The following is an 18,649-nucleotide window of genomic DNA, read 5'->3' on the forward strand; positions in this document are numbered from 1 at the left end:
TGAAGACTGATGTGTGAAAGTATGAGCAGCATGATGGGTTCAGTCACACTCCAGCAGCTGCAGCAGCTCAAGTCCCATCTGCTGGACTCAAAAGGCTGATACTGCCATCATGTGGCTCGAGGATGTAAAATGCCATTCAGAACTGAAGGCTGTTATTTACAAATGGAGCTTGAGTGTGTGTGCATTTGTGTGTGTGTGTGCATGTTGAGGCCCGGGCTATTCAGAGGGGGGAAGTCAATGAAGTACAGCCAGCTGACACGGAGGTATGTGTCTTTTCTAATGAGATTTACTGGGCTCCAGATGTTCCTAGTTATGAAGATGTGTGTCGGAGATTTAGGAGGATGAGACCTGCACCCTGTCAGAGTCGCAGTGGGGTGCTGTTTTACTGTCTGTTACCTTCCTCGCCCCCCCCCAACACCATCACCACCACTCATAGGTGGCCTCTTAACCTGACAACAACAACCCCTCTTCTCTTTCACACACACATACACAAGCACACACTATTACTCTTGACAACAACGAGAATGAACATTTTATAAACTTACAAAAACATAAAAAATACAAAAGGAATGTCTATAAAGGTAAGCAAATACACCACATATATACAAAGCAAGTTAGTGAGTATATATGCTGGAAGAATATAAGACATTTACATTCCCCAAAGCAAAACATCTCAACGTAATGGACACAAAAAAGACACATCGTCCATTTCCTAAATCCAGTTTACAATCCAGCACATTTTCAAGGTGATACAATTTTAACAATTAAAAAAAAAAGAAGAAGCCAGTGCAAGTGTACTAAAATATCCAAAATAGTGTATGAACATTTTCCTCATCTCACATAAAAAATCTTGGCTCAGGATTACTGTGGTATGGAACCCTCTCAGTCTGAGTTTTTTATGTCAGATAACCAGAACAAGTGCTAGTTCTTGAAGATCTCGAGGATCATCAGAGTCTCTTGATGTCCGCTGGCAAAGGGAGGCATCAGCTGTGCTCACCACTTCATTGAGTCTGGCAAAGCACCATAACCGCTGACCAGGCTCCAGCGTCTTTCTCCATTAGCTGGCACAACATATTGTCACCTTCCTCTCCGTACTCCTCCTCCTCTCACCGCTCAGATGGCAGGCTGCAGCTTGGTCAGGTTCCTCTGGTGCATGCTGTGGTGGCGCACCAGCTCGTCAGAGCGGGCAAACTTCTTCTGACAGTTGGACCAGCGGCAGGTAAAGGGCTTCTCACCTGACAAGGAGGGGACAAAACAAGGGAAGACAAAAAAGAAATCATTGCTTTAGAGTGAATACAACAACTCTTTGGAACTCGTGTTGTAGATGATGAATTAAAGTCAAGGGGATGGTCTCGATCAAAAAATCTCACTGTGAGAAGAATGGAGAGGTAGAAAATAAAGGTATACGCACTTGTTTTACCTGTATGAGTCCGAGTGTGCGTCTTAAGATGATCTGACCGTGAAAACTTTCTCTGACACGTCTCGCACTGAAAGGGCTTCACTCCTACACAGAGATGCAAACAGTTGTTGTCGTGGCAGAAACAGAGATGAGAAGAGAGCAGGTGAGGATCAAAAGTTAAATATATTGCCTTAGTTAGATGGAGTAATCAATTTTGTGACTGAAACAAAGTGAAAGAGAGATTCTACAGCCTCAACATGTTTTTGTGTTTGGTTTATGAGAGAAAAATTCACTTTTTAAATTCAAATAATTTAGAATTCACACTTATTAATACATACGATACGATACGATACGATACGATACAATACAATGCAATATACTTTATACTAAATCCTTTAAGTGTTTATTTACTAGCCAAAAAATAGTAAAATTTAAACGTACTGAGTCCAGAAATACTTGAATCTGCCTATTAATTACCCACCTTGTGTTTATTTTAAGTTTTTCTATTGTGGAATGTAAACTCCCCAGGTTGCCAAAATGTCCAAATTCACAAAAAAAAAAAAAGTAAATTCACAGGTTATGACCTCAGTGTCCTAAGTGGTTGCTATACAGCCTTGGAGGGAACTCATACAGTAGCTTGACGCTGGTGTACCTGTGTGTCTGCGCTGGTGCCTCTTCAACTGGTCTGAGCGAGAGAATCTGCGTCCACAGTCTGTGAAATCACACTGGTATGGCTTCTCTCCTGCAAAGTAAACCACCCATATCAACAACTTTATCAATGTCTACACACATTCAAACTTTGGCATTAGAACAAATTTAACTTTAACAGTCTGTATGAATTTGTCATTGTAATCTATTAAAAGCAGCAGTTTGAAGTCTGCGCAAGATAAAAAGAAATATAGGGGTATATAAATCAAATCCTCTCACCTGTGTGTTTGCGGCCGTGCATCTGCAGATGTGACAGCTTGAAGTATCTCTTGCTGCAGCCTGGATAAGCACATACAAATGGACGCTTTTCGTTGGTCTCTGATGACTTTACCACTGGTGGAGCGATACCAGCTACACGTCGGACATCCTTTAGGAGAGAGAGATCAGAGGGCTTTGTAGCAGAAAAGTTCCCTTTGTTCATTTATTTACTGAATGTCTATGTGTGTATTTGTGCTTGTATACATACATTTTGTGCTTGCTCACTGACCTGAAGTCCTCTGAAGACACCGTGTGTGTGGATGTGGTACTGGGCACTGACGAGCATGGGTGGAGGTGGGGGTGGGTCGCTGTCATAACTGGGTGGATGGCCACTGCTGGGCGGGAGGAAAATTAAAACATCAATCAAAAATGCTAAAAATATTAAGTGTAATGCGACAGTTTTAGCGAATGAAATTGTTTGATAGATTTGTTAATAGACAGATAGAGATAGATACTAGAACAGGCACATGCCAGATTGTATTCATCCAGTCCAAATCAATATCAAGACTATCAAGGCAAGAGTTTCATTTTTTCCTCTGCTGTGAACTTTTACACATCCCCTGATTAATATTTTTACACATCCTGCACAAAACTCATTCTGAAACAGCCATATTGCACAGATTTGTTATGTTATAGTATCTTTTTTATATTTTTATTGTATTTTTTCTATTTTCTATGTATGTTCTTGACTGTTGCAGCACTTTGACTTTTTTTTAATTTCCTTTTAATACGTTTATTGTATGTTTAATGTATGCACCAAAAACCCAAGAAGATCCCTTTTAAGTGAAAACCTGCTTGGTTATAAATCTTAGTCTGATTCGGATTCCTATCTTTTCGGGAAACAATACAGAAAAGTCCTCTCCTCTACAGCACACACACTTCATAATCACCCCTTCTTTCTTTTCCTTTACGCGACTGAGCTCTAAAACTCTAAATACTCTTTAAAACATACACTAGAAGCACAAGACTGCGCACATATACACACACATGAACACGCTCTTCTCCACTTCCTGATTTCCCTAGGCAATAGGCCAACAGCCATCTGGTCAGATCCTCCTCTTCCTCCTCCTCTGCACCACCACGAAAACTGGTCAGCTCTAAAGAACAGGGCGTGTTACTTTAATAAAATAAAAATAAAGGCTCACCTCTTCATTGAAGATGCCAGGCTGTTCATTTGGTTCCATGTTACACAATCCAGCTGGGATGCCATTTGGTACAGGTTATCACTGAGTGTAACACACAAAACCATCATTAGAATTTTAGCTTTGTGGTAAAGAGGGAAAAAAAAGGATTTGTGAAATGTCAACGCAACAAAAAATATTACACATTAATAAATCAAAAGGTAATGGAACAAGGTCAGCTCTGAGGTTATGGCAGATGAAGGGGAAAATACTGTATTCATATTTTTTTTTTTTTAGGAAATCTTGAAATCAGAAAACGCAGACAATATTTATGTTACTGCATTCTTGCTGTCATTTCTCTTCCCTTGCATGGATAATGAAGAAGTTTCATTCAGGGGGAACTCCAAATCGCTTATTAACACATCCTGTCCACCCACCACACTCCTCACTGGCTTCATTAAAAAACATGGGCTCTGAGCCATTCTTTACCTTGGCAGATCACACTACTGCACACACACACACACACACACACACACACACACATTTCACAGAAACACACACACTTGGACATGCGGTTGTGCACTCTGTGGGGGTGAGTGCCTCCGTGCCTAGTACACCATGGACCAGTGGATGACATCACTCTGTCCTCAGTATCATTAAGGCGGGAACCAGTTTCGGGGGAATTCTGGACGGCATTCCTTGAGAAGTCCTTGAGGGAAGGATCGCGATGGCTCGCTAATCAGCCCTGAGCTATGTTAAACTGTGGAAAGACTCACTGATATCTGACATATATTCACAGTGTGTGTGTGTGTGAGAGAGTGTGTGCGCGTCTCTGTGTTTGATTGAGGGTTTCCAGTTCATGCCATGAGCTCTAACAACAGCAAAGTCTTCCTTCCTCTTATCAACTTCTGTTCCCGTATTTGGGTTGCACATGTTCTTTCTCTCCAACAACATCGCAGAGCGGCATTCAAAGAATTTTCATCCTAATTTACCCTTTGAGATGTTTTGCATCAACATGAAAACAAGCTATAAACACATTCAGAGGTTAAAACGAGCAGATTCCCAGCTTTAACTACCTCGCTTAACTCTCCCTTTCATTGAACTTGTCTCTTTTACTTTTCTCCTGGTTTTTCTTCAGGGTGGACTCAAACACATCAGCAGTAGATCACTCAGTGTTTGTTTTGGCCTGCTGAGTACCAGTGGGCAGCACTTAACCTCAGAACAAATTAGGATTCAGGATCCAGACAGTGCAGAGGCAGACGCAGGATCAGACAGAGTTCACACTTCTAAAAATTACCAGCAAGTGAGCGAGCTGCATGTGGTGTTAGTGGAAAGAATCTGACATTAATTGATGAGTGAGGAGTCTTTGGGGAGAAGGGATTGTACCGAGTGGAGATTTTAAGGTAGCAGGGATGAAATGAAGCAACACTAAGTGCATGCATGGACAAATAATTGTACCTGTTGTAGTTTCTCAGCAGCAGAGCTTGGCTGCTCGGACAGGACTCTGAAGGGTTGTGGCAACCAAACATGGGAGGAGGAGCTGGGTACTGCTGGTCAACTGAGTATAAAAATGAAAATATAAGTTATTTCATAATAATGCACCCCATTAAAACATGAAGGTAGTAGACATTTAAACCATAAATTGATGCAGAAAACACACAAATTGATGCATAAATATAAACCAGCATGCAGGATATGAAGTGTTTGATGCTTGAAATTTTCTAGTGACGGACCCCCCCCCCCCCCAAATGTTGAAACAAAACCTATGCCTTTTGTTTGTCTATGACATCACAGAAAATAGTGAAAACTGCCTTTTCCCAGAGCCCATAGACATATGGCATATTCAAACTGCTTGTTTTGCTCAACCGACACTCAGAGGACAAACAAAAATGAAAAATATTCATATTTGAGGAGGAAGAAGCAGTGAATTGTTGGTGCTTTTTATAAAAAAAAAATATATATCAAAATTCTTTGATTTGATTTTCTTGTGATGAATTAATCAACAAATGGTAAATGCTTAAAGGGGGGATAAACCAAAGAAAACAAAACAATTAAAAAGAACAAATAAATAAATACATAAAACCCTGCCCTGACCCAGCTGTCCCGACCTGCCCCTGGTCCCTCCCTATGCCTCTTTGTCCTCAATCAAACACACCCTAAAGGAGTGTGGTGCTTATGTTGTCTCTTCACGCTCTATGTCTCTCTACTTCTCATCTTTTTTTATGTCACTCTTTGGTTATCACCGTCTCCCCCCTTTGTTCCACCCACACAGAGACACACACACCTAAACAGATTTTTAATTTTTAAATTTACTTGTTTAGCTTTTTTGTTGTTGCTTGTTTCAGTTTGTTTGAGTCCAGTTCCCACACTTGTTGTGTGGTGTGTCCATAGGCTGTGCCATGTTTTTTTTTTTTTTCGTCACTGTATTGGCTGTTGTTGTTTGTTTGTTTTGTTTTTGTTTTCATGTTGCTCAAAAAAAAAGTACAGAAGCAGTGCCAGACCTAGCACATTCGGAGCACTAGGCAAGCTCTCCACCCCCCCAAAAAATATATTAGTAGTAGTAGTAGTAGTAGTAGCAGCATTTGTATTAGTATTAATATTATATAGTAGTTATTAAGAACAAGAGCTAATTAGAAATCAGCTAAAAAACAGTAACAATAAATAACAAACAATAAGAGAATATGATAAATGCAAATTTCGCCTCATTCTTGTTTTTGTACTGAGCCCCTGATGGCTTTTGCTCTTTCATTTTCTCTTATTAATTTCCCTGATGTTCTATTTTTTTCAATGTCTGCGTCAAAAAATGCCTGTGTCACATATAGAAATATCTGCCACAGTACAGATGTATTATGAGCAACATATATTTAAAGCATCCAAAGCAAAACACATTCATGTATAACTAGAAAACAAATACATACTTTTAAAATGAATCTAAAGGCCTATGCACACTGTACATGCATGTCTGCACCGCTCTTTGTTTCAAAGAGAGAACAGGTCAATCAGAAACAGTGGTCCTTTTCAGGTTCATATAGTATATCCGTCCCCAGAGAGTTTTTGACATTCCAGCAGAGTCACATAAAGCTGTTTCCTCAAGTTATCATTTCCAGAGTCATTAACCATACGTATGCCTAAAGAGCGAGAGGGAGGCTGTGTTTATGTATGCCTGCGTATATAAACGTGTGTGCGGACAGAGAAGGAGAGAGATGAAGGAAAAATGGATAATAGCGATTCTGTGGTGATATGAAAAATGACGGGTTACTTATATAACCTTGCCGTGACATGACAGTCTTCCAGTCTGCGGGTCCACTTAGTGAAAAGGTGTCAGGATGCAGACAGTTACCTATGTTGTTTGGCGGTGACAGCGTGTCCTCGTGTTTGAAGGACAGGCTGGAGAGCTGGGGGGTGTGATGGGAGGGAGTGTGACCATAACTGGGGTTGCTGTCTAAACCCACTGCTCCATAACCTGAAAGGAGAAAACAAAAAGAGAAGCAGTGGAAAGTTAAAATGATCTTATTTGCCTGGTCGAATCATTAGATTAGCATCTCACAAGTGAAGCCTGCAAAGTCTCCAGTATCTGGTCAGTTATCTGAATCCCTCCTGGTAGTAGCTCTTAGTCCCTGGCAGGGTTACCACAGAGAGACATCCATCAAACTACTAAATCCTCTTTCCTTGTAACATATTCTTTTTCCCCCCATCTATCTTTGGCCTTGTGGTTGCAATATTTATGGCAGGTGGAAAAAGAAATTTGGCAAACACACCACAGATGGGCTGAGATGAGCTACTGTAGAAAATGCGCAGTAGAAAAACAAGGTTGAGAAGTAATGAATTGCATGTGTGCTAAATCGGTTAATTAATCACAGTTAAAAGACTGAGAAAAACTGTGACCTTGATTCAATAGATAGGTAGATAGAAAGTTAAAGAAGACTGCTGCATTTAAGAAAGCTGTGTGAAAATGATCACACAGGCACACTCAACATATTATTTTACATACACATGCAGCGTAGACAGGCTGCTTTTCAAACTTGACAACATACACAATCTTAACATGTTCCTTTGTATTTCCTGTTGGTGTGTTTGTTAATGCAGTAACTGACAGGAAGTAAACAGGGACCCAAAGCTGTTGCTTCAGCAACGGAACAGCAGAATAGTCTATATCCTGAGTCAGGCCCGAGAGGGATGTTGAAAAAGTTTCTGGGAAAAATGACTCACAAACTCTTACTTAAATCCCTGCATCCTGCAGAGCACACTGAGTATTCATCACATTATCAAAAATACCATTTCACTTAGCAAACAAGACTTCCTGCGTACTGACTCTGGAGCTACATCAGCAGACCTTTAAACCTGACCTCCTCCCGGGGCGACCTCAAGCTCACCTGGCAGAGCGTACGCCCCATGCAGGCTGAGTCCTTGGCAGCGGCCGGGTTTGACTTCAGCCCTCTTCCATCTTTCCTCTCACCCTCTAGCTGCTCTATAATAAAGGTAATAAACGCCTTAAAATAATCTTAAAATGTCAAGTTAACTTAAAACTGACCTCTGAGTGGTGAGCCCCAGCAGACAATATTCACAAGCATTGTTTACAGTAAAGACAGAGGCATCATATTTATGTTAACACCTGACAGAAAGTTGGAGTCCAGGTTAATATTCCAGATTAATAACTCCTTCTGATCTGTTTTGTGTAAAAATACTCTGGAGTATACTTTGGAGTAAATCAAGCTTGTGGGGAATCCTTCTAGAGACATAATTGGGAATGAAGATCTTAGCCCAATAAGTTTTTTTTTTTTTTTTATATAGGGGAAATGATTTGGTCAACACAACAACTGTGGCCAAGGGACTTTTTTTTTTTTTTTTTTAAGAAAACACACAGTCACTAAGGATGAAGTTTGTATTGGCCAATAAAATCAAACCTCTAAAATTCAAAACTTCAAGGTCATGTATTTACAATCAGCTGTTTTCAGTATCCTTGCCTCCTGTCCTTGGCTCATTTTAAATCACTGGATTAATTCAGGTTCTTTCTCTACAGCTTGCATATTTACTATGGCTTTACTGTTTGACAAGCTCAAGATTTATCATGAAACTGTCACAAATCTATTGTTAGATGTACTTGCATGGCATTCAAAACTGCAAGGGATACACATATTATCAACAATCAATAACAATACTAACATGTAAATCTAAAAAGAGAGAGTAGATTATAGCAGTTTGTAACCATACCATATTTTGTTTGGGTTTATAACCCAACAATAATGTAAACAATAAAATAAAATAAATAACACAGGTCAAAAGAACCCCTTTGTTAGATAGTTTTTGGGTGCTGTAAAGTTAATCTATTATGCTGGTGCTATTTTGACCCAACCTGACTTATGTAACTTACAGTGTATGTAAAAATACTTCAAGGTACTTGTATTTTAAATGGATGCATCAGAGTTATCGTTATTGTATTTGACAAATGGAAAAATAAGATATGCAGCAGTCAGACCTGGAGAAACCTTATGGATGATCCATCTACATCTGCCTACACAATAATACTCCCACACTGATGCCTAAACTGTTGTTGTGACTCTGCCAATGACGGAAAACCACTCTGCCAGAGCATTACCAGAAAGCTGTCAAGCCTATTGCTGACATAGGACAGAATGACCCAGCACAGCACATAACATCCTGCTCAGACACAACACTATTGACAGCCGCTAAACATGGTGCTTCATCATGAACACATGCAGCAGGAAATGTAGAAAAACACTGGCTTGTAATAAATTCTGGATTATATTGCGTGTGAAAACAACTTCTTCTCCTGTTACATGTCCCGTGCACAACATAAAAGTGATGAGATAGGATACAAAGGGGACTGGTGATGATGCTTACCCTGGTTCCTGGGTGCAGGAGGGCTGTCCATACAGCCGGGCAGGTAGGTCCCATTTGGAAACATCCTCGGTTGAGCTGCAGCTGGCTCTCCAAAGGCCCCAACTCTACAGGGACCCGAGCCTGTGAACTGGCCTGAGAAGTGCACCGTGAAGGCCCCGAGTCCACAGTGGGGGTCATCTATTGGATCAGCGGCCCCCCAACCTGGTTCCTGCTTGATGAGGGAGTGGTGGGAGGGCAGGGAGCCATAGGGGGAGCTAGGGTGGAGGTCCAGCAGCTGGGGCCACTGGCCGCCACCAACGGACATCCCACAGCCACCACCGGCTCCTGTTAAGGACGGCACAGTAGGTGCTGGAGATAAGAGGGTCAGATCTCGAACATCTGACCCCATCGACATGGCTCCACACGGTTCGGTCAGCATTGGTGAAAGCAGGTCGAGACTGTCCAAAGAAGGTGTGATGTATTCCCGCAGGAGATGCAGCTGGGAGATTAAAAAGTTACACAGCAATAAACTTTAAAGTCTCCTGAAAGTTGAGCAAAAACACCAGCAATGAGCATGGAGCAAAGTCTTCTGCAGAAACAAGCATCAGTTGTCACAATAAGCCATCTCTTCCAAACTAAAGGACGAAAATAAATGAATTAGTGACAATGACCAAAGTCTGGACGCCAAGCTCCCTGGGAATCAGCGGTGGGTTCGGAGTGGGAGTCTGTGAGTGTAACAGTGCCTTGTCCCTCTGTCTCTATAATGTCTGACTTTCTTTACTCTCTCCTGAAGGCTCAAATACTGCATAAGTCACTGGACAGGGGGAGGAGCGAAGGAGGCTGAGAAGAAGATGACTCCCTTGCCTTGCACAGACTGCACTTCTGAGTAGATTCTGACTATGCTGTCACATTTGCATGACCGGGTGTTGCTCTTCATTCTTTGTTCAAGTTCAAGTGTTGCTCATATTGAATGTTTGTGTAAGCGTGTGTAAATGAATGTGTGCAGTGTGCAAGAGGGAAAAAGTGTTTTTGTTAAATTAAAAAAAGCATGAAACAGCTACATGAGTGTTAGTAAGTAAAAAAATTAATGGTAAAAGTCTCCATCATGCAGATTTTCATGTCTGCGTACATTAAAATTATCATCAAATGTTTGGTTCTTTTACTGACTTAGAGATTTGTTAAACTAAAATATTCTATTTTCAGTATATGTGTCAAAATCCTGCATATCTGCATGTGTACGACTGAGTAAAAATTACACATATTCAAAGCTTAAAAAATATTTTAAGATGTAACCTGACATGTTGTCCTTTAAATGTACACTATTGACCGGAGACATTCATCATCATTTCTGACTCCTCTGACTCATCTGTCTAGTAAAATATTTCCGACTTTCAAATTGAGTTACCAAACAGATGAGGCAACAATATAAACGCAAGAGACGTCAGAAGTGTCAGAGTCAGAGGTGTCAGAGTCAGAAGTTAACAAAACATGTGTTGGTAAGGTGTGTGGTAATAAAGGTACATGTGTTTTCATATTACAAAGTTGAGTGACTTTTTTGTTCAATATACCAGAGACAAGAACATGTTTATAAAAGACTGGATTGAATCACACAGATAAATGAATTGTACTCAAATTTTAAAAATGGTAAAACATGCAAAACAAAAAAAATATGCTCTGAATTGTCCCAGTTTGGGAATAGCACTGTTGTGCTTAAAGCAACTCGCATAAACTGCATGGCCTTGGAGCAAAGCCACATCACACAAAAGGATAATTATTTATTAGTCGAGGAGAGGGGGAGTTGTGTGTGTGTGTGTGTGTGTGTGTGTGTGTGTGTGTGTGTGTGTGTGTGTGTGTGTGTGTGCGCGCTTCAGAGATAGAGGTTTCGACCTTAGCTCAAGCTTAACTCAATGTGGAGCTACACAGGAATGCAGTAAGTTGGAATATGCCTATAAATCCAAGACAGCTGCTGTGGATCTTTTAACATTATAATATTTGTCAGATCAGCGGTCGGGTTCCTCCTTTCCTTGAAAGCTTGAAGCAGTGACAAAGTTGCTTTTTAAAAATTATACTGTACTAAATTTGGTGTAGCGTAACAATCAGATACAGTTAACCTGTGATTTGTATTACTGTAAAAGTCAATATAGTAAGATTTTAATAAGTGATTGCAGCTTGGATTTTGACAAATAGGTGGCCAGGTCATATCTGTCTATCTGCATTTGCTGGACTTTACTCAGTGAAAATTAGGAAGAAATCCCCTTTTATGACAGAAAAACAGCTAAAAGCAAATACAAGCTGTCAGTTAAAATGACTTGCTTTACCCCTGAACTAATGGCTGATTGGATATCTTTAACATCTAGTCCACAACATGACACATAATAATAAATTATCCACTAGGAATTTGTTTTACAGAGTGACTTAACTCGTTAACACACGCTAAAGTCCAGATGGCATTAAAAATTTCACTCTAAATTTACATTAAAGACCAGGGGACGACGCTGCGTGGTGAAGAGTGTTAGCCAGTTCCTGTCATCACCATCTGGAATATTAGTCTAGGATTCCAGAGAATGTCAGTGACCCCTAATTCAACTTATAAAGAAGTGGTGGGTGTGGAGAGGGACAGTAGCAATGGGCAAAGAAAAGGGGAAAAGGAGACAAAAGGACTGAGAGAGGGAGAGAGAGAGAGAGAGAGTCTGAAGTCACTGTGAGAGTGATGAAATCAGTTGGTAAACTGCTGAGGTGGCGTTAATTATTGCACCATGTCACTGATCATTCAGTGTCCTTTTAACTGTGGTTTTCGTGAATGTCCCTTTTCTTGCTGCAGCCCTGAAGATACTGCAGTGTTACATTTATTGATTTTAGTGTGAGTGGATCAAGAACATTTAGGACGCTGGTGCATAACCAGTCATCTTGACCAATACCAACAGCGGAGACAAACCCCCATTCCTGTGACACGATACATTGGCCTAGAAGAAGAGGCCTACTGCCAGATTAACTCCTCTAGGACTACAATAAAATGCTGTTTATTTTCCCAGTTTCTGAAAAACAAGGGAATACATAACAGTCTTACAGTTGGACTGTATCTGATGATACAAATGCTCCTATAAGGTAAACACAGATTTAACTGGGTGGTTTGTGACTATGTAGAAGATAAAGTGCTCTCTGGCTTTACTCTATTCTGGGAAATAAATGAGTGCAAAGGCAGACCCATACCCCTGAGGAACACCCAGACATTTCGCGGATGTCCACGTAGCTGACTTCAAAATAGTAGCAAAGAGAATTAATATCTCCCTGAGCGGTTTGGAAAAACCTTCAGTGGTCCACCCACTACAAACAAACACACACCAAAGTAATGAGCTACATGTACAAAAGGTTGTGGCACAATTAAAAGTATCTGCAGATATTGAAAGAAAATGCAGTGCCTCTGAGCCAAGGCAAATGCCGGCCGTGCCTTCCCCAGCGGAGTCTTTAGCGGGGATTCATCAAAGGTGACGGGGCCCGGGAGAAAACAACCCTTTCAGCCCCTATGACGGATGGCAGTCCCCAAATACACCCATTCTTGAGATCAATCTGTGGTTTACTCAGGGTTTAAAACAACATCACTGTGCGCAGGAAAGGAAATGGTCAATACTGCCTCTGACCCCTAACAAGAAATAAAACAAGGCTCAAACTTTCTACAGCGTGATCAGTAAGAGGGAATCTGAGAAGGGTTTGTTTCAGCTAGGGAGGCGTATGATAAACTACACAGACGTGTGTCCTGGCAGAGCATGTGAAAAAGAAATGAATTTTTCCATTTTAATAAACATCTGTAATCATGCTACTGCATCTGAAAACAGACAGTTATTAAGGTGCCTCGGTTTAAATCACAGTGATTTAAAGTGACATGACTTCTTCCCTTAAAATATCAATAATCTGTATTAAAATGATTTTGAGAGGACTGCCAAACTGCAACAGGTGTTATTTTGATGTGCTGATGGTGGTGTAAAAAAAGGCCTCAGTCCTTCACTTCTCTGCGTGGGCATGAAAACAAACATGATAACAAAGCTCACAGCGCTGTGCTGTAATGTTTCATCATTTCCCTCCTATCTGCCTGTGGCCTCTAGGAGATGTTTACTATTGAAAACAAAACTCAGGCAGAACAATAATTCCTCTGTGTTCCCTCACCACTTTCTCAGAGCACTATTTGGAAGTGTGAGATAACAAAATCTGAACACGCTGGCCATCATCGTTTGTTGCTTTACACATTTAAGGATACATTTGGAAACATTTATATCATGCCTGAAATGAGTTTCTCTTGAGGACAATGTCAAACTGCGCTCTAAACAGCATGCACATTGTTCCTCTTCCCTTTGACCCACATAAAAAAACAACAATCCGCAGCTTTTAATTCTCTCTCGTATCATCTCTGAGCGCTCTTCAAAGTGTTGCATATCACACTGGAGATAAGAAACAGAGAAGAAAGATCTGTGGGAGAGCGGCCATTTCCATGGTTCATGTGTCAGACACAACACTGGTCCAGTGATCTTTCACACACCCGCTCTCCTCTTGTTGTTGATGATCACCTTTCCCCTCTATCACCAAACCCAAGATTCCCTCCTCTCCGGTATTTATATGCATTCAGAAGATACAGAAGATATCTTAGACAACGGAATATAAACACCAAAAAAAAAACTAGTGAATACAGACAGTCATCAAAGGAAAGGGCTGACAATATTCTAAATCTTTGATATTGTCAACAATCCTGTGAAAAGACTGAAAACAACAAAGTCTGCACTCAGCCCCAAGCCTAGTGGTTCCTTCTAAAGACATTAACTTTTACATCGTACTTTTATACAGTTTAATTTATTAAAAAGCTAAATAATCTGCTGTAACAGCTGGGCAGCTGTAGTTTTCAGCAGATGTTACTCAAACAGAAGTAAACAGTGTATTTGTTGGGGACTATTTTCAGCTGTGGATTAAGACACATTTGGTATGAGTATTGACAGCAGCAGGATGTTGTTTTTGGGACTGACTCAAAATAAACTAGTGTCCAACAGTGTGGCCCATTGATGCATTTTTAATAGTTTTTGGACAACAATGGAGCTCAGTGGCAAAAACAAACAAACATCAGTTTGATGTATCAGTCACGGCTTTTGGTCACCCCAGTCGGCACTGTACATTTCTGCAAACCACAAACCACTTTTGTACGTTTCATATGCATCATATCACCATTTGTAAAGTTACATATTTCTGATGATGTTTCTCATCAGGAGGGGGAGGTGGTGGATGGCGTCACACCTAACAAGTGTTGTGCCTTTTTTGCCAAAACCTAATGACAAATTAACCACAGTGCTGTCACAAAATAAAACTGGCTGTTCTCGTGCAATGTTTATGTGTGTATCCATGAAAAGTAACGCACCAAAATTTGTATATAATCCATGAAATCATGAAGCCAGTAATCATGAAGCCAGTATATAACCCATGAAATCATGAAGCCAGTGACCAATGCGCTGACAGGAGCAAAGAAGTAAGTGAATTAAGAATTAAATTCTGCTTAGGTAAGCAGGTTAGGGTGGTGGATGGGTCAAGCAAACACAGGAGATTGGCGTTCGGGACCATGCAAACCCAAGTGAACTATGAGCTATTTTAAGATACACTGTCACCATGTTTCATTTCCTAAATCTAACCTAGGTAACTTTATGTTAAGTATCTAACTTTACGTGAGGAATGTAGCGTCATTCGTGGAATGCTATTTGCTACATAGAAAACATTCCAATGTAACATAGCTGTGATTTTCAGAAACCTACAATGCCAGCATTTATTCTGGTGATTGGGTTGTCTCGGTGGGATCAGTTCAAGGTTCAAGGTAGTTAGGTTAAAAGAAAAACATAGAACACAGTATCTATATAGTATCTAGTAATTTTGAGGGAATACAACTGAGTAGGCGACAGCAGCGAGGAAAAAAAAACACCCTTTTTACAAGCAGCCAGTGTAAATTACAACATTTAAATTAAGACAATCAATTTCCCCCTCTGCCAGTTATGGACTTTAATTCAAAGTAATTATATACAATTTATTAATGAAACACATCCCCCATATTAGTGATGTTATCAGTGCATTGTTGAATTTTGCAGAACAACCTATGGCTCATCCCAGCAGGTGCCTGTGTGTCAGAAACAAGGCCAGCCTTTATCAGTTCTTTACTGTAAACCACAGCCTGTTCTGTGCTGTCACACCCCAGCAGCTGTGTCCGTGGTGTAAGCAGTCATCAGAAAACATTTCAGATATCTCTAGCGGTTACTGTCTGTTGTCATACCCTTGAGCCTGATTCTGAGAGTTGACGAGCAAAAGTTTACGGGATGACTCTGAGATGTGCACAGTGATGGGAAAATATGAAAATTGCCACACAATCTGCACAGTCTGTGACTACAGGGGAATGCCGCTTTACTGCAACTTTCTCAATCCTAGGAAGACAATACATGTGGCTTTTCCATTGTACTTTGCTTGATTTGAAAAGGCAAGGCTATCATTTTGTCGATTTAATTAAAATAATTCCTTTCAAACACATCTTTTGTGACAAAAAATTACATTAATCTTGATTTTTTTTTTGTCTTGTGTCTAAGCAGCTAAATTCATTACTGAGAAAGTTTTAATGGTTGCCTGTTCTCTGTCTTCAGCATCATATTTATCAGCACTAATGAAGCAGTCCAAATGGTATCTCAGAAGCAAAGGGTCACACAGTTTAGCATGCCTCTAATTAGTATTTGAGATCTGGCATGTATGGCTTCACGCCAAATATTGTGCAATGCAGGCTATCCCCGAATGAAACAAATTTGACTCTTTGTTGGACTGTGCCTTTTTTAAAGTCCTAGTGCTGCTGCTAGCCTGTGAGTGTGTGTGTAATATAAACACTCTCTGATGACAGGAGACCACTCCATCACTAACAGAGCCGCAGTTCCACAGCAGTGACTTGATCTATCCAGACAGGAACGTCAGAATTCCTGGAAAACTGTAGCTTTTTTTTTTTTGCTGCCATTAGGTTGAAACAGAGCACACACATTCCACAAAGGGGGGGATTAACGACCTCAGATAGCTCAACACCACAAATGCAAACTGGCTTTGATTGATTGCTGTGGTCTTTGGTGTGATATGAAGCTGGTCATTAAGTGATATGGCGAGATAACGGCGGCAGCTCATGTACCAAGCTTCTTCTTCTGGTGATGCCTGAGTTTTTCAGTGTATAAGGCTCGTACAGTGTAGCCAAGTACGAAACTACTTTGTTTTAAATTATGCGGCCTGATTCTAACATTCAAAATGTTTAAGTTATCTAGGGCTGCATCTCTGAAAAGTTTTTCATTATCAAATAATCTGCCAATTATTTCCTTGGTCTTTATGATATCAGAAAGTTGTGAAAAAATTGCTCCCAGAGCCTGAGGTGATACCATCAAATTTCTTGTCTTGTCCACCCAGCAGAAGATATTTAACTCATTATCACATATACGGATGGGAATTTATAAGATTTTATTGATAGCAGAGCCATGGTTGATTCTCAGTTTCATTTTTTATCGATTCTCTTATTGATTCCTGATCAATTTTCTGTGTGCAAAAAAGTAGGCCTACAAATGTTTTCATTGTCAATGCAACTGCATTGTTATCTCTAAGTCTGCAGAAACAGAGTAGAAAAAAGGCATGCATGTGACTGTAGAAAAGCTACTGTTTAATTGTTTCCTTAGTCAAAGAAAAAAAATGTTAAGCCTGCCTGCTTGATGTTAGTATTATGTAACATAGGATATTCACCCTCACTAATGGACATACTGCTTGTTTGGGAAACAGTGGTACTCGTGCGTAGAGTGTGAAATACATGTCATTCCTGAAATTCAAGTTCATGTTGTATTGGAAGATGTTTCGTCATATTACCGGTGTTCCCATCCTTACTTGAAATGATCACTATTACAAGCAGCACTGTTGTCGTCATTCTTAGTGAAATGACACCCGGCTTTGGACTGTTTATTCATGTCTACCATGAGTCTTTCTCATGTCAAGTTTTCAGATGCATGATTTTTTTTTTTTTTTAAGCAACGTGCAACTGTCAGAAAAACATGTCCGCATCAATAAAAGGTGATAAAACTGATATGCTCAGAGGCATATGACTCTGTTGGATCAGACAATCTGAAAGTGGTTCTCGATTTCCACCCCTAATCACATGCAAATTTTTGTCTTTAATTTCGTAGAATTTTGCAACAATTTTACTCAACTTCTTACCAACTAACTGATTATCAAAATAGCTGCAGATATTGTGGGGCAATGTTAAGTGTACAGCTGACAGTGGATAATAAGGTCAAAGACAATGACAGCAACTGCACCTTTTTAACAAGTCAGCACTGCTCTTAGCATGACCACGCTAGTATCAATAAGTGTTTACAGGCTCTTTGGCTCTGATCTAGACGTATGTGAGAAGTGAGCTGAGATAGTGTAGTACAAGCAATTAACAGAGGATACCTAGTCATGCTGTGAAACCTATCTTTAACTATCAACTGTTGGATGATAGCCATGCATATTAAAATATCAATGCTGCATTAAAAAACAAGTGGCATGTGAAGGGGTCATAATATATCTCTGCAGTCTTGGACAATAAAAGTACATCAGAAGACCCCGTGGGATTTTGCACGCCGTGAACCATTATGGACCTCTGTTTAATACCTCAGTTTGTTTGCTTATTTGTTTCTGGTATTCGTGCATACGTGTGTAGGGAGGGTGGGTCAGCCTATAAGTAATTAACAAGCAATTCACTCCACCTAGGGAAGCAGGGAAGTTACTCATGCGATGCACCCTGACAAGGTCACTGGCTGATAGATGAGCCTGAGCAAGGGGATTTTTCAGAGATTGTGGAGGCAGGCAGCACTGTGGGAACCAGACAATTAGTGGGTGGAAGGTAGGCCGCCATGTTGGATGATGACCATGAGATGGGCTTACATGGATACTCACCACTTGGCTGGCTGACAGGATGAAAGCAGACACCTGGGCTCAACTAACTCTTAACACACAGTCATTTATCTTTGAGGCGGCTGAGTGGGCAATTTGCCAACAGTTTAGGAAGAGCATGCGCTATATCCAATCAAACAGACATGGATGAAGTCAATATAGACATATTGGCAACATAAACAATTCAGACCTACAGATTAACATGAACAGATATTCATTTTGGTCGTTTGTCTTACTATACTTCTATATTTCCTAGATCTTACTATATGTTCTTACAAATAAAGAGGTGTGATCAACACACTAAACGCAGTATATTTGCCAGTAAACATAAAGTTAAAACCTAGTGCATCAACATTTCACCATC

The 18,649-nt window shown here is 40.4% G+C and overlaps 1 protein-coding gene across 8 annotated transcripts; it reads right to left on the reverse strand.

Annotated features, from left to right (window-relative positions):
* On the reverse strand, positions 1-10,121 carry wt1b (WT1 transcription factor b). Of its 8 annotated transcripts, none has more exons than XM_049601176.1 (9): positions 7,860-7,872; positions 6,827-6,949; positions 4,945-5,044; positions 3,511-3,591; positions 2,574-2,700; positions 2,327-2,474; positions 2,052-2,141; positions 1,412-1,504; positions 1-1,235 (listed from the first exon to the last, which is right to left on the reverse strand). In XM_049601176.1, the coding sequence occupies exons 3-9, from the start codon at positions 5,013-5,015 to the stop codon at positions 1,114-1,116; spliced, it is 732 nt and encodes a 243-aa protein (XP_049457133.1). In that variant the 5' UTR covers positions 5,016-5,044; positions 6,827-6,949; positions 7,860-7,872; the 3' UTR covers positions 1-1,113. The 8 variants fall into 8 exon arrangements, with proteins under 8 accessions (XP_049457133.1, XP_049457090.1, XP_049457124.1 ...); XM_049601133.1 differs by lacking the exon at positions 7,860-7,872 and adding an exon at positions 9,349-10,121 and having other exon boundaries at positions 3-1,235; positions 1,421-1,504; XM_049601167.1 differs by lacking the exon at positions 7,860-7,872 and adding an exon at positions 9,349-10,118 and having other exon boundaries at positions 7-1,235; positions 1,421-1,504; positions 2,595-2,697.
* Positions 10,122-18,649: the final 8,528 nt, after the last annotated feature.

Source organism: Epinephelus fuscoguttatus, linkage group LG2, assembly GCF_011397635.1.
Source record: "Epinephelus fuscoguttatus linkage group LG2, E.fuscoguttatus.final_Chr_v1".
Taxonomy (NCBI): Eukaryota; Metazoa; Chordata; class Actinopteri; order Perciformes; family Serranidae; genus Epinephelus; species Epinephelus fuscoguttatus.

Coding starts and splice junctions, on each gene's coding strand:
- wt1b (XM_049601116.1), bottom strand. CDS start 9,766: ATGCTGACCGAACCGTGTGGAGCCATGTCGATGGGGTCAGATGTTCGA. Junction 2,701..3,510: donor CTGGCATCTTCAATGAAGAG/GTGAGCCTTTAT, acceptor CCTCCCGCCCAG/CAGTGGCCATCCACCCAGTT. Junction 2,142..2,326: donor GCACGGCCGCAAACACACAG/GTGAGAGGATTT, acceptor TTTACTTTGCAG/GAGAGAAGCCATACCAGTGT.